General features: G+C 47.7%; 2 protein-coding genes across 3 annotated transcripts in view; one reads left to right on the forward strand and one right to left on the reverse strand.

Moving 5' to 3' along the window:
- Positions 1–1859: 1859 nt before the first annotated feature.
- On the forward strand, positions 1860–9849 carry RAB39B (RAB39B, member RAS oncogene family). Its single transcript, XM_064669840.1, has 2 exons — positions 1860–2128; positions 6286–9849. The coding sequence occupies exons 1-2, from the start codon at positions 1914–1916 to the stop codon at positions 6710–6712; spliced, it is 642 nt and encodes a 213-aa protein (XP_064525910.1). The 5' UTR covers positions 1860–1913; the 3' UTR covers positions 6713–9849.
- A 1259-nt stretch (positions 9850–11108) lies between these two features.
- The window catches only part of VBP1 (VHL binding protein 1), a 40933-nt gene continuing 36990 nt past the window's right edge, over positions 11109–15051 (reverse strand). For both annotated transcript variants that reach the window (XM_064669839.1, XM_064669837.1), the window contains 3 exons: positions 14735–14833; positions 12858–12996; positions 11109–12300 (listed from right to left, as the gene is read on the reverse strand). In XM_064669839.1, the coding sequence (XP_064525909.1) occupies positions 12230–12300; positions 12858–12996; positions 14735–14833 (309 nt within the window). In that variant the 3' untranslated portion in view covers positions 11109–12229. The remainder of the gene's footprint in view (positions 12301–12857; positions 12997–14734; positions 14834–15051) is intronic.

The following is a 15051-nucleotide window of genomic DNA, read 5'->3' on the forward strand; positions in this document are numbered from 1 at the left end:
CCCACAAAGCCTCGCTGGCAATGAGTCACTGGTTAATGTACGGCTAACTTGGATTTATAGGTTTAATATTTTTCTGTTTCACTGTTTCTGTCGCTGTGCAGATTGCTTCATCCATTTTCTTTCCTGTCCCAAGGTACATTAAAATAGGATAATTTGGGGTTATTATTTTTTAATAAATAGATTATATTTCAAAGGATATTGAAAAAGTTCCTTGCCATTTATTCCTCAAGACTAGAAATGGTCTGTCTAATGTCCTAGTCCAATTTGCAAGGTGGCTAACTATCTTGTACCTATATAAATGTCCTTTTCTGAGGATCTAATGAATCTAATATCCACTGTGGATGTGTTTGTTTTAATAGTGGTCATGCAGGAGGAGCTCTTAATGAAACCATCTTTATTTAAAGAAAACACCAACGCATTTGTAAGTTTTAAAAATATATTCCTCCTGTTTTTATGTTTGTCTGAATACACACATTTTAGTCACTATTTTTAATGATATACATGTTCATTTTCCCTTCCAGAGGTCAAAACTCTTCTCTGGCAAGTGCTGAACACGTAGGCACTCAAACTCAGCCGTGTCCCACGGAGCCAGGTGAGAGTGCCCATGTGCTGCCATGGTGATGTGTGACACTGTCCATGTGGGACAGCCTGGTCAAAACTGGGGCCTACAGTCTAAGGTATCTGTGGGAATACTGTGGGACATTCCCTACCACTCGGGTTCCTGAACACTGTGCTTCACTCTGTGGAGCCAAGATCCTGCTCGAGCAAAGCGAGGGGAAATGGGTTTAAGGTCTGTGGTATTTAAGTTGCTGGGTATTTAATGGCTGTAATTATTAATTTTTGAGACTGTACACACATCATATATACTTCCACACACTATAGATAAATATATATATATATATATATATATATATATATATATATATATATATATACACAGACACAAACGTATGTGTGTGCATATGGATATGCGGGGTTTCATGAGTAAGACGCCTTCCTTTTACCATTGCCCCTTGCCAGACCAGGCTCGCTCATTGCAGGTGGCCCTGGGGCGGTGCAGAAGCTCTCCAGAAGTGCCAGGAGCACTTGGGCTCCTCCGGTAGATTTCAATGGCAACGAAGGAGCGAGGAGCCTGAAACTCTCCAGAAAGGAGACTCGGGTTTAAAACATAGAAAGGTGTTGCGCACCCCTCCCCTTGGGGAAGCGCTGAGGAAGGTGAGCCTTGGCCTGCGCCCCTTCGCTTGGGGGTCCGCCAGCCCCCAGCTCCCCCGGCCCTGGGCTCAGCACAGCTCCCCTCGGGCCCGCGTCCCGCGCAGCCACAGGGCATCCCTTCCCTCCCGGTCCCCCAGCCAGCGGGCATCCTTTCACTCCCGGTCCCCCAGCCAGCGGCAATCCCTTCCCTCCCGGTCCCCCCGGCCGCCCCCGCCGCCCCGCACGGTCCCGCCCCGCCCCGCCCCCGCACGGCTCCCGCACCGCCGCGTTCCGAGGGTGGCGGCTCCTCCCGGCAGTGCGGTAACAGCGCGGCCGCCATTGCATCGCAGCGCGCCCCGCATCCCGCATCCTTCACCCCGCATCCCTCACCCAGCATCCCGCATCCCGCTCCCCGCATCCCGGCACCGGCGGCGAGCGGCGGGGCGAGCGCGGGCTGAGCGGCAGCGGGGGGAGCGACCCGCGGCCGGGCCCCAGCGCCGCTGCCGGGAGGGCCCCGCGGTGCTCGCAGCGCTGAGGCGGCGGAGCCCGGGCTCGGGGGGATGCGCCGGTGGTGACGGGGCCGCGGCAGCCGGGCCGGGCCGGGCCAGCGCCGCCCGCCATGGGCCCCGCCTGAGCGGCGCGGCCGCGGCCGCCCCCGGGCCCGCGGGCCGGGCATGGGCGGCGCGGCGGCGGGCGGGCGCTGAGGGGCCGGCGGCTGCAGGATGGAGGCGATCTGGCTGTACCAGTTCCGCCTGATCGTCATCGGCGACTCCACCGTGGGCAAGTCCTGCCTCATCCGCCGCTTCACCGAGGGGCGCTTCGCCCAGATCTCCGACCCCACCGTGGGCGTGGATTTCTTCTCCAGGCTGGTGGAGATCGAGCCTGGCAAGAGGATCAAGCTGCAGATCTGGGACACGGCCGGGCAGGAGCGGTTCCGGTGAGACCCGCGGCGCGGGGCCGGGGGCTGCGGGCCGGGCCCGGCTTGGGCGGGGGGGGTGATGTCTGGGGGGGGGGAGGTGGCGCAGCCGGGTGAGGCGTTTGGGAATGAGACAAAGAGGAGTCAAATTGGCACCTTTTGTGCCCCCCTGTCCCCCGTTTCGTGTGTCCCTGTGATCCGTGTCCGCCGCGTGCGGGGTGCGCAGGTGTGCGGGATGCGCGGTGTGGGTCTCGCTGGGGAGGGGGACGAGGCCCGAGGCAGCGCTGGGGCCGCGTTTCACCGGCCGGGAGGTGTCCGCGCATCGGCGGATGCGGCCGGCAGGGAAGGCGCCTGCTCCCCGCCGGTGCGGAGGCAGTGACCAGGATGTTTCACAGCCGAACACTTACGCTGATGCTCGCTAAACGCAGTGGAATATGTGGTTTGATGCTCTGCAGCGACAGCAGAGCTCAGCTCTCCGTAGGACAGAGAAAGGTCGGGACAAACCCTTGGCTGTGGCTGTGCAGGGATGACAGGTGCTTTCTGGAGAGTGCCACGCCGAGCGCTGCACGGGCAGAGGCAATTTAGGAGGTTAGGCAACAGTAACGAAATCTCGATGAGGAAAGATAAAGGCAGCATGTGGGACCGTGCCAAGTTTCCCACAGAACTGTGGGATAAAAACAGCAGCCATGGTTGGAGCAGGCTCGGCCCCAGCTAAAGAGGGGCTGGTGCTGTGGGACACATGCTGCTCAGACAGTGCTCATTTGGAAGGCTGTGAGTGTACCCGCAGCTCCTGGCCTCCTGTTGGCTTATATTTTTCATGCGTCTTTAACCCTCATCCGCTCTTTCATCCTGCTCCCCTCGGGAGCACTTTCTGTGCTCCACATCCTTGTGCAGCTTCACAGAGCTTCTACTTCTGTGCTGTAATGACTCGCCTGAGGAATGTTTTGGTTTCATTCAGTAGATGAAACCTCCCCTACCCCCACCCCTCTCACCACCTTCCCTCGCATCTGGCACCTGGCCCAGGATGTGCAGTAGTTGGTCCTTACCCACCGACAGGTTTTTCCTCTGCTGCCTTGCAGCCTTGCAGGCGAGGAGCTGGTGCTTTATTCTGCCGAGAGAGGAGGTGCTTTAGCTTGCAGTTGCATCAGCTTCCAGCTTTGGGTCTTGGGCTGAGGTCTGTAGGAAACACACCTGGGTGCTGTTGCCTGTTTTTGTCTTTGCTGTGAAGAGTGAGAGCTGTCGGCTGGCTTCAATTTCCTTTCTTTTACACATTAGGAAGTTGGGGGCCCTGGGGGCTGCTTACCCTCGGTGCTGGGGGCTGACCCAGCCTGGCACTCGGGTTGTCAGCATGATGAGCAGGCGACCTTCAGTGCAAGGGCAGCTGCACTGCTGTGATGGGCAGCAGTGAGCACAGGCAGGAAGAGTGCAAGGGGCAGGAACGGTCAATGGCATAAAAAAACCGCTTGTGCAACTTTGAAATGCCCTTGCCAAAGTGCAGGCTGAGATTCCCGGTGTGATAAGCTGGAGGGAAATGAGCAAACACAGGTGCCTTTATGGTGCACTCTGAAATATGAAAAAAATCAGGCAAAAAGTCTGATTTGTGTTTATCCCTCTCAAGTCACTATTAGCCCTGTGGCAAATTCTGTCCCATGAGGACTGCAGCTCTTGGGCTCTCCTGCAAGGTATGTTTCTTGGCCAAAGACAAAATTTAGCTATTACTGAAATAAGCCAAAACCCCTTGGACTTGTGGTCATAGGCAAGAAGCACCATGGAGCAAGTGCTCTCCAGAACCCTTAAACTTTTTTTGTCATAGCACAGGGAATTTCTTAAGAAGGAAATCCATAAGAATGAGCTCCACTTTTTCACAGAGTTCTCAGATTTGAGCATTTCCAGTCCGCTTTGCATAGTTTAACAGCTGCCCCATGAGGATGAAACCACTGTAGTTATTTTGAAGACACCTTGGCATTCTCTGAGAGGCAGCTGTGCTACATTTCTGCTCTTCCTGACCCCCTGTTGTGAGCTCTTTCACTCTCCATAAATTAGAAGCAATTTCCATGCAGTCAAGGCTTGAGTTACAGTTAAGCATGTGCCAGTCTATTTTGCCAGACCAGCCCCAAAACATGCTGCCTGGGGCAGCACTGAGGCTTCTTTGGAGCTGTAGAAGAGCAGGGTACAACTCTTTGTGGATTTAGCAAGGTTTGCCCATCTCTTGTTGCTCAGATACTGTGATTTCCGTGTCTGAAACATGGTGTTGTGTAATGCTAGCAAAACCAAAACTGTGTGCAGCTCTCGCTCCCTGGAACTGTGTCCCACCACCTACAGAAGAGCTGTTTCCTTCCAGCCAGCAGCTCTCCCTTGGCTAGAGAGGGAAATACTCCAACAAACAGACCTGGGTACGAGTCCCCACCGTGGGTGCAGAAGAGGGGAGAGTTCCCAGACAGAGACAGTGCCTTTATGTTAAAACTTGACCAAAATAGGTGCAAATCCCTGTACTGCTCTGCACCAACATGTGAGCATGACAGGAAGAGGGAAGATAGAAGTCTTGGAAAGGAATTTGGAAGGGATGTGCAGCAAGCAGGCAATATTCTTTGCTGCCTGCGGATCGGTAAGGAAAACTGTGGGAAATGTTTTAAGAAAAGGCACTGAGACCTTCACCTAGTTTTACCTCGAAGCAGCATTCAGCTTAGATCTTAGATCCTGTCACATCTTTCAGAAGTACCTGAGGCATTGTTGATGCTGGCAGAGGAGCCAGGGCTGATGGCATGGAACACAAGGGAGAGGCAGAAATGCCTGTGACAGTGTGGGGGTGAATTCAAAGCACCAATATCTGTTTGCAGCTGGCTAGATAGCAAAAGGCAGATCTAATTCCCTCAGTGCCAAATGTGCAGAGTGACTGTTGTCCCTCAGCCAGACAATTGGAGAGGACAAATTATCCAAGCGCAGCCAACTATGGTTTTTCCCCTGCTCCTGGCTTACTTCAGTTTTACCTGTGAATTTTCACCCATTACTGCATGTCTGTTGATAAAACAATTCTTGAAAACTCCAGTTCATCCTTTCTTGGGGCGACTTTGGCAGATACACACTCTACAGGACCAAATAACTGGTAACAACACTCTTTCATGGCCAAAAAAAGGACTTGTCGCAAGGTAAAAATGCAGCAGTGCTTACATTTTTCCAGCAAGGAAAATTCAGGCCCGAATGTGAATTTCTCCAGGGACTGAAATCAATCACTGCTTCTGGATTTAGATCAAATCCATGACTTTGCAGAAACACCACCATTTTTCAGCTTCTTGGTTTTCCCACTTGTAGTAGTTGTTGAACTGTAGCTCTGCTCAGGCTCGTGGCCTCAGCTTCATTCCCTCACCCTGTGCTTGCTGATTCCCTACTCCTGGCTGTGTTGGGCTGGCCCTGCTGGGAGGAGCTGAGGGAGATGGGCTCCATTTCTCAGCCCACAGTTCCAGGATCTTTCTGGTGACTGTTTAATGTTGTCAGTATTTGCCAGGAACATGACTGACGGTGGTGCAGATTTTCCTCAGAAGCTGTTGTATCATTTTGCTGTTTCTTGAGGGGTCAGACCAGCTGCTCCTGTCAGTGCCAGTAACAGTGTCCTGTCACTGCATTGTAGCTTTGACCAGTGGTGCAGTGTGAGAAAGTGTAGGGATGGGTGGATGTCCCTGTGCCAAGGCCCTGGGTGTATGGAGGGGAGCTACAACCCTGCCTTCCAAATCTCTGACCTCTTGCTTTTATGTATCTGTCAGACAGTGGGTGTTTGGTTTCAATTGAATCCTTTAATTTGTCACAGTGCTTCTAAACCAATGGGTTAGATGAGGTATTCAGAGAACTTACATGGCAGTGGACAGGACTCTTCAGCCCAACAGCCAAGGCCATAGAGAGATCTGTGAGAGAAACTAGACCAAAAGTGGTGGGGATTTTGAACTGAGCTGTAATAAATCAGTGGGGCAGTTACCCAAGGGTGAGATCTTAGAGCCAAGATAAATTGTCTCTCTGAATGACAAGCTCTACAGAGCACAAGCTAAAAGTGCTAAGGCATTGTCTGAATGGCCTTCTCTGCCCGGTGTTCTGCAGGGTAGACAGGGTGGTGGTAATGCTGCTTTCTTGAAGGACAGATGTTCAGACAGCGGTAACTTAACGCTTTGTTGTGGCTCCTTCCTTTGCAGGTCCATCACCAGAGCCTACTACAGGAACTCGGTGGGAGGACTCCTCCTCTTTGACATTACAAACCGCAGGTCCTTCCAGAACGTCCACGAGTGGCTGGAGGAGACCAAGGTGCACGTCCAGCCCTACCAGATTGTCTTTGTTTTGGTGGGCCACAAGTGTGACCTTGACACACAGCGGCAAGTGACCCGGCACGAGGCGGAGAAACTGGCTGCTGCTTATGGTATGAAGTACATTGAGACCTCAGCTCGGGATGCCATTAACGTGGAGAAGGCCTTCACTGACCTGACTCGGGATATATACGAGCTGGTTAAAAGGGGGGACATTTCAATCCAGGAGGGATGGGAAGGGGTAAAGAGCGGGTTTGTCCCAAACGTAGTGCACTCTTCAGAAGAAGTGGTGAAGTCAGATAGGCGGTGCTTGTGCTGAGCTCCTCTAGTGAGGCGAGTGGTGATGAACTCTACTAACCAAACGTACTTTACTAAGCGAACTCGGTGTGACAGAGGGGAGAGCAACACTCCCGTTGGGAACAGCCTCCCACATTGTTTTGGACACCAGAACAGAGCCCGGAAAGAAATGTTCTGTTCCAAATAACCTTTCAGAACTGGGGGCTATAAACCTGAAGCAGAGTGAGTGAGGGTGCATGTAGATGTTGTAAGGAGACAGGAAGCAGAAATGAGGGGCTGCACAAGACGGGAGAGAGTATACAGAGAGCTGAATGGGCTGGCACATGGCAGGGTACTGTACATGTCCTCTTTTAAGTAAATCCATAGCTCCCTGTTGGGTGTTGAAGCCACAGGATGGATACTTTACTAGTATGACAAATAGGCAGAAAGAGAGAAGGTAAGAGGACATCTTTGTTTGTGTCAGCTGTTTATTACCACCAGGAAGGTGTAAAGGCAGATACCATTTCCTCATAAGGTCAGTTCCACAGGCAGAGTTTACTGACATGGTATGCACACATCTGAGTTTCCTTTCTTATGTTCTTGAACCTAGTTCGATAGCAAAGAATATTCTGTGGGATTTAAAAGAGGAAAACAGTAGTTATGTGATTGGTTATTAAAATTTAAATTATCCCCCTCCTCAATAGTGCTTTTCTTGCTGTGCTGAACCAGGAGTCTGTGGCAACTCCTGCTGCTGTAGTGATTATTCAATGCATTTTTTTACGCATTTACTGCCTAGGTGAGTACCTTGAAAGTACCCCAGGTTCAGGGCTTTCCAGTAGAATTAAGTGATCAAGAGCATAAAGAGAGAACCATGTCCTCAGGTCTTGTATCTTAAGGCCAGGGTGCTGCAGCCTGGGGTGGGACAGACCAGTGTTTCTGTCTCACTAACAGCTCTGTACTGACCAGGTCACAGGGAGGAATGGAAAGGAGGGAGGAAAGAAACAAACCCAACAAAATAAACTTGAAAAGCTTAACTCAGGTGCATCAGACATTCTAAAAGGTGAGATTTGCTTTTAAAGAAGTTAAATAGCATGGAAAGCAACAGCTTCCATCTGTACTTTCTGCTGTTGAGGTGTCTCTTTCTTGGCCTCTGTGGAAGAGAACTGGCACTGGGAAGGTGGAGCACACAGCAGGAGTGTCTGAGCAGGTGGAAAAGAAAGCCACAAACATGCTCAAGAGTAAAATTTGTTTTCCTCCATGTTTTAGTTTGACAAAAGAGGATCCATCTCAGGTTGGCCATCATGGGATGGCAGCCGTGTTACAAAGGCAGGATGAAGGCGGATGTTTTCTGGGAATGCCATTCACCACTTAGAAGCTTTGCTTCTGCCAAGTTTTAACTCAAGCTTTTGAAGTGCAGCAGGGTGACTGTGCTCCTGTAGCAAACTAGGGAAGTTCAGCCTATTGAGCAAACAAACAAAACTAGAGTGACTTTTTTACTCGCGTTTGCAAGCTTTCTACACCAAACTGCAGTGGCCAAGAGGAGGGGATTAGGTAAAAACCACAGGAAGCATCTAGTGTTTGATTTTAGGCCTCTGAGTAGAGAAGAATAAAATACTTTTTCCAGCTTTTTAATTTACCCCATCTATAGAAGTGTGGGTCTTGATTGCTGTTGAGTTCAGACTGTTTCTGCCTTTGAACCTGTTCTCACAGTTTGCAGCAGCACATGGGTGGGTCTGCACTGAGAAAAACACCCTGTGGTTTCTGTATTGAAGCTGAAAAAACCCAACCCAACAACCCAAACCCTGAACACTTTTATTTTCAGTGTTCTAGGAACAATTTCGGTTCCTGGGCTCTGCAGGGGAGCAGCAACACTGCACCTTCTGGGAGGGCAATAGGGAGCAAATGCAAGGAGGGGAGAGGGCAGCAATGGCCTGGTGCTTTTCAGTGAGCTTGTCACTGCTTGTATAGGCTGTGAAAGTATCAAACACCTCGTTTGGTACCCACTGAATGCCAGGCACAGTCACTTGTGGTTGAGTTCCTTGAAGATTAAAAAAAAAAATAAAAAAATCCCATTATAAAATCTGTTTGTAGGTGAGCAGAGCTGGAGAGGATGGATACAGGGAGCGCTGCAGGAGCTTGGCTGATGCCCGGGCAGAGTGTGGGGTTTGCTCAGACCAGGTCAGTCAGTTGCATTTTCACAAAGGAAAGGACAGACACCTACCAAAGGGTCATTTTCTTCATGGAAAACCCACCAAGCAGCCACTTTGGCTTTTCAGGAGCCAGCTGGTCATGAGGTGTGTTATGGGGATGCAGCAGCCCCAGGGGCAGAGCTGGTGTGTGACATGAGGGGCAGTAAGGAGCTGGGTAAGTCAGGACTTGGATCAAATGACATTTTAGCAATAGTAAAATTCAGTAATTCCCTGTGCGAGAACCTGGCCAGAGGGGAAAGATCACCTTTCATGAGACAGCCAATATTTTATTTAATGGGTTTTGGATGTTCCCCTTTACTGCTCCCAGGGAGAAATTCCAGAAAGCCTAAGCCAGTAAGTACATTCAGGCCTTCAGAGTAAATCTTCAATTTAAAAACAGAAGTGTCACAATTCTAAAGAGGAACAGTACAGAAGAAAATGTACACAGTCTTAACTACTTAGAGGTAATAAATTGTTATATTAAATGATAGAGAAATCATTATCTACATCTTTTTCTAATTCCTTGCATTTTCTAGACAGCTTATTAAAATATAGAAAATGTAGATTCATCTGTACAAAATTTGGAATGTTTTTTCTAAGATGAAGAACTTATAGGATATGCTACGAATTCTTTTCTAACAACTGGTTTTAATGCTTTGACTTAGAGGGACTTCGAGATATCAGAAGGTGACACCTTTCACAGGATAAAGGTCAGGAGCTCTTATACTCTAGGACAAAAAGAGAAAAAAAAATGAAAAAGCTAACTTTCTGTGGTCTCTGCCACATGTTAAAAACAATCTGCATGTTAGACTGAACTTGCTCAGAACCTCCAGAATAAAAGCGTACTATCCACTGTCCTCGCTTTGTTATGCACTGTAACGAAATGTGAAAATAACGCTGTATTTAGCTGTCTGTCTGTGACTGAAAACATGCTTGTATTTAGCAAAATGGTTACTACGTGATAATGTGAAATTCAAAACTTGTAAAGAAACTTTGGTGGTTCTTTTTTTTCCTTCCCCCCCTCCCCGCCATTCTCTCTGAGTGAGCTGCTGCTCCCTGTCCCACCTCCAACCCAGGCAGTGCCTCACGGCTGCTGTTCACTGTTCTCTGCAGGCCCCTGCTTTGCTCTGCAGAACCAGCCCTCTGCCTTGCTGAGAAAAGACAGCCCAACTATTCTGAAACAATCCCCAGACACCCCCTGCTCCCTGCAGCTGCAGCAGAACCGGCCTTGGTCCCTCTAGGAGGCCTGGTCAGTAGCAGGCAGGAGTGGGGGCACAGCAGCTACAACAGCTCCTGCCTGACCTGCTGCTCCTACACAGAGCAGCAAAGACTCAGCAGCACAGGGCAGAGCAGACCTGGAAAAGGGTTGGTCATAGGGAACCTTGGGCTCTCATCTGTGATGGTTGGGGGTTTTTCTTTTACTTCATATCAAACACACAAACCCCAAAACCTGAGTTATGATGGCCAGAGCCATCTCCCATCCCCCTGCAGCCAAGACACCTTTGAACACAGGAGCAATTTCAGCTCCAAGGCTGTCACCCAGTCCCCCCTTACACGCAGCAGTAGGTCCCTGGCAGTGGCACAGCTGATTTTGCTCACTGCTGCTTTTGCTGTGCAAAAATGCTGAACTGGTCGTTTTGTTGTGCACAACAAAGGCAGGCAATTGCTGCCTTAGGACCAGCCCGAGGCAGGGAACTCGCTTCAGCCTGTTGGGATCTCATTAATCCAAACTGAAAATTGTAAGAGAAATCAGGACGTGTTTGCAGCTGCCTTTCCATCATTGCTGATGCTCAAAACAAAAAAAAAAAAAAGGGAAAGCAGCAGCCTGACCAGCCCCTCATCCTGCCTGCCATAGCAGATGCCTGCTGGAGAATCCATTAGAACTCCACGTTTCTCTGCTGCCACAGATACTGAAACAAACAGCATTGCCTGGGGGAAGGTACAGAGAAGCCCAGCCCAGGTACTTACTGGTGACAGTGCTAAGGGTTTACCTGCTCTTTGCCCTTCCCTGCAGCTCTCTGACAGGAAGAGTGCTGGTAAATCACTTGCTTTCAGTTAGCAATTCAGATGTGCTGACTCACAGTCCCCCTTTCATTCACGCCAGGATCCAGCAGCCACACTTTTCACGTCTGCTGCTTACACGGAATTTTTCACCTCCCCCCTGCCCCATTTAAGGGAGGGAAACATTATAAAAGATCACACATCAGATTTATGACTCTCACACAAAGAAAGATGCACAAAAACAGCTGCTTGCCACAACTGTTTAGTTTTACTATTTTAATATCATGAAATAAAAGTACAAAAAATTTACAGGTATATTGTTTCTTACATGAAGATCGAACAGTTAACATTTGCATTTATTTTGCAGTGAAACCTGTACTCTCAGTCACAGAATGTGAATATTAGCCACTGACATCACCACTGAGCATTTTGTTTTAGAAAGAAACTGCAGAGGTAAAAGGCAACGATCTTGCAAGGCTTCGGAAGGACCAAGAAAATACTCCAAGAGTAACACCAGAGGTCACGTTCCAGTCAGCCACCCCGATCTAACACAGGCTTCCACCCGGGAGGCCGAGAGTGCTCAGACATTTGAACTGGACATCTGGGCTAAGGGATTGGAAATGGGGGCCCTCACAGGCTCTCAGTGTTGGGGTGTCCTTGTTCAACGTGTTTGCCAAAACAAGCAACGTGTGCACAGGTATGAGGAAGAAGGGGGTGAGAGCTCCTGCAGGCTTGACATGGTTTGTGCTGCTCACTCCATTTACCGCTGCTGAGGACAAATCACAAACTGCTGTGTGTAAAGTGCTGAGGGCTCAGTAACAGGCAGTTAGCTAACCCATAATTACTACAAACGACTTTATCCAAAGTGGATATCCAGGAATGCTTTGCAGACTGATGCTGCCCATCAACTGACTGAAACAAAATCCAAGACTCCACTCTATTTGTTCTGTTTCCCAGAACGTTACAGCTGCACATCTTCCCAGCCCAAGTCAAAGTTAACTCCATCAGCTGTACACAGAGATGAAAACCCTGCAAAGCCTTAACCCACTAAAATGTCAGGCTCCATTTCACACATGCCCCTCAGCTTTTCAGACAGGCTTTCAGGTAGAAATTTATTTATGACAGAATGGTCTGATCAAAATACAATGTCCTTTGCAGGACTGTGTGGTGCTTTTTCAAATAATTCTTTTCATGAAGCATGCATGAAACCAAATTTTGAGTTTACAAATAAATAAAATGGTGCTCACCATTAGTTTTTATATATTTTACCATTTACTGAAATGCTGAAAGTAAATCAGTCCCGAATGAAGTTTGGGGGTGTTTAAATAAAAAATATTTGGAAATCGATACCACATTTAAAATTGGCAAAACTATGCTTTGTTTTTGGAAGGGTCCTGCTTGTTTCTTCTCTTTACGTCCCAGTTATAAACTCTGGCCATATCTGAGGGTGTGGAATTAAGGAAACAGCTCATGCAATCAGAAAAGAGAAAAAAAAAAAGATTTTTAAAAAAGGGGAAAAGTAGGTTATAGAGCTGGCCACTTATTTGTAACAGTCAGTATAGAAACCACTTAATGAAAGGGCTGACTTGGTGTGAAGCCTCAACATGCAGGAACACTGGTAACTGTTGGTAACTGCAGCATTTATACCATTACTTAAAGAACCAAAATCCAAATATTGCAGAAAAACACATTTTTGGATTTACTTACAGCTACTCTCTGCTGATTTCAGTCAACCTGCCCTTATCAGCTGCATTTGCCTATTTCAGGCATCCAAAACTCCTGCAGCACTAAGACAGCTTAAGTATCAACTTGGAAAAACAAGCAGTTGTGCCTTCATTTACTAAATCTAATGCTTCAGTTGATGGCTACACTCATTAAAAACAGCTGAGCACAGCCTAAGCTGGCCAGCCTAGGATAAAAACACATCAGGAAATTGGTTGTTACCTGGATGTTGGCTTTCAAAACACCTCCTCCCCCACAAAGGAACAAAAAGGATACTGACTTCTGTAGTGGTGAACTGATCTCTGAGAAAATCCAGGTCTTCCTCTAGAAGATCGAGGTTTCTCGTGGCTGTTGACAAATTCTTCTCTAACAGAGCCTGAGCTTCATCAATATCATATTCAAGCATCACATTGGCCTAAAAAAGAAAGATTCATAAAAGCTCTTACTCTTGCATTATAAGGACTAAGGCATGCCGAACTTATTTTAGGCTGTTTTTTATAACTTATAACATTAACAACAGACTGTCCTGATGGGCCAAGACAACAAGGCTCAGGACAGGCAATGCCAGAATCCAAGGCCTCCAGCCCTTCAGTGACTGAGTAATAAATTCCCCTAGTGTGACTTAAAGAAGTTCTCTTCCCATAACTAAGCAAGAAGGGATTTCTCTCTGTGGATCACACTCAGCCTTTCAGGTATGAGCATCTCACCCTCACCATATTTGAAAAGTGAGACACCCTGTGTTTCTCATCAGCACCTTTCAGGTGCCACACAACTCTAGAGACGGTTTTTGTGGGACTCAAGATTAACCTCAGGCTCTCTGTATGGAATACTGACAAACAGCTCACTGGCACTGGAACAAGAGCTACTACAGGTATTTAAGGATAGAACACATATAGAAGTCCTGTCTGACACTGTGGTGGTGGTTTTTAATCCACAAATGGTTGTTTCAGTAAGAAGCTACCACAGGAAGAGATAAAAGAGCAATGTCAGGTGAAGATGCACCACTGAAGCTTTGTCCCATTCAAGAACTGTGCCCTGAGCAGAGCTGTGTGCTGGGACTGACAGGATTCCAGGGAAGGCTATGCAGAGCTGCCAGAGCTGGATAAGCTTTTCTTGTCCAAAGTAAGTGGAAGGTAGAGCTGCCCCAGTAACAGTGACAGACACAGCCCAACACAGAGACCGTAAGCATCAGGGAGGAGAAAGGCAGAAGGCCAAGAACACTTATACAGAGTAACTGCTTGAGACACTTCATTATTGCTTTTCAACGTGAACTGTCAATAGGATGAACTTTCTCTGATGTTATGAAATAAACCTGGGATGCTCCATGAAAGCCAGTGCTTGTGAATTCTGAAGACAGTCTCCTGAAAGGAGGTATCACAAAAATCTTCTCTTTTTATGATAGAAGTGGGACAAGTTGGGAGCAACTGTCCAATTAGTCTGGATGCTTCATGTGTGTAAACAATGTTTCTGTGCTAACCAAGGGATTTGTTTGGCAGCCAACACTAGGATTTAGGAACATCTGTGATTTAAAAGTCTCAAAATAAGCATCAGCAGGTTATCTCCACATATCAGGAAGCCTCTAAATACAAAATACCCCAATGTGATATTCCTTAAGACCTTAGAAATCTGGGGTGTGAGCACTGATCCCACCCGGCTTTAGCACAAATTCCACTCTAAATGCTGGCAGGTACCTGTGAGCAATGGAAATCCCACCTTTCCCTAAAAAGGTGCATGAAAAGGGAAAGTAAGATGCTAAATAGAAATACTACAGAGAAGATGGGAAGCTACTTGCCAAACTAAGTTATTTTGCTGGGCACATTCCCAGCCCAGGCAATGTGGGATGGTAATTTGAACCAAAAAGTGACGGAAGTGGTAAGGAAAACATAAACAAAGTTTTTGGAAAGAACAATCCAGCAAAATGGCAATTCTCTGAAGTCTTACTGTTCAGGCACTAAATAAAACAGAACATGAAACTTTTACTAGCACACTGAAGTTGTCTTGTTAGATGTGCTCTGCTGCCAGGGCACGGCTCTGCCACGCACCCCTGAACAGAATGGTGCCCACAGCCACGGGGAGACAGCAATCAAAACTTCCTTTTACAAGCCTTTTAAAAGTTATTTAAGCAGTTTCAGAGAAAGTTCCATTTTACTTACCCCCAACCACAAACAAACTTTATCTGTAGGAGGAACTGAAGCTTTGCAGTAGAGATTATCTGCCAATAAAAATCTGGTTTCCATTGGTTGTGTGGAATCCTTAAGACAAATGATAAAACTTACAATTGCTATTTTCACTGGAAACTTATGTCAAAGACATAAAACTTACAGTAAAGAGCACACTTTTCTGCTTTTGCCATTGATACAGTGTTAACTTGGGTGGAATGCTATATAACTGTAATTCAACATTAAAATTAGCTCCAAGAATAATGCATTTAAAAAAGATATATTTAAAAACAACATAGAAATCTTTATAA

The sequence above is a fragment of the Pseudopipra pipra genome, chromosome 13 (assembly GCF_036250125.1).
Source record: "Pseudopipra pipra isolate bDixPip1 chromosome 13, bDixPip1.hap1, whole genome shotgun sequence".
NCBI lineage: Eukaryota > Metazoa > Chordata > Aves > Passeriformes > Pipridae > Pseudopipra > Pseudopipra pipra.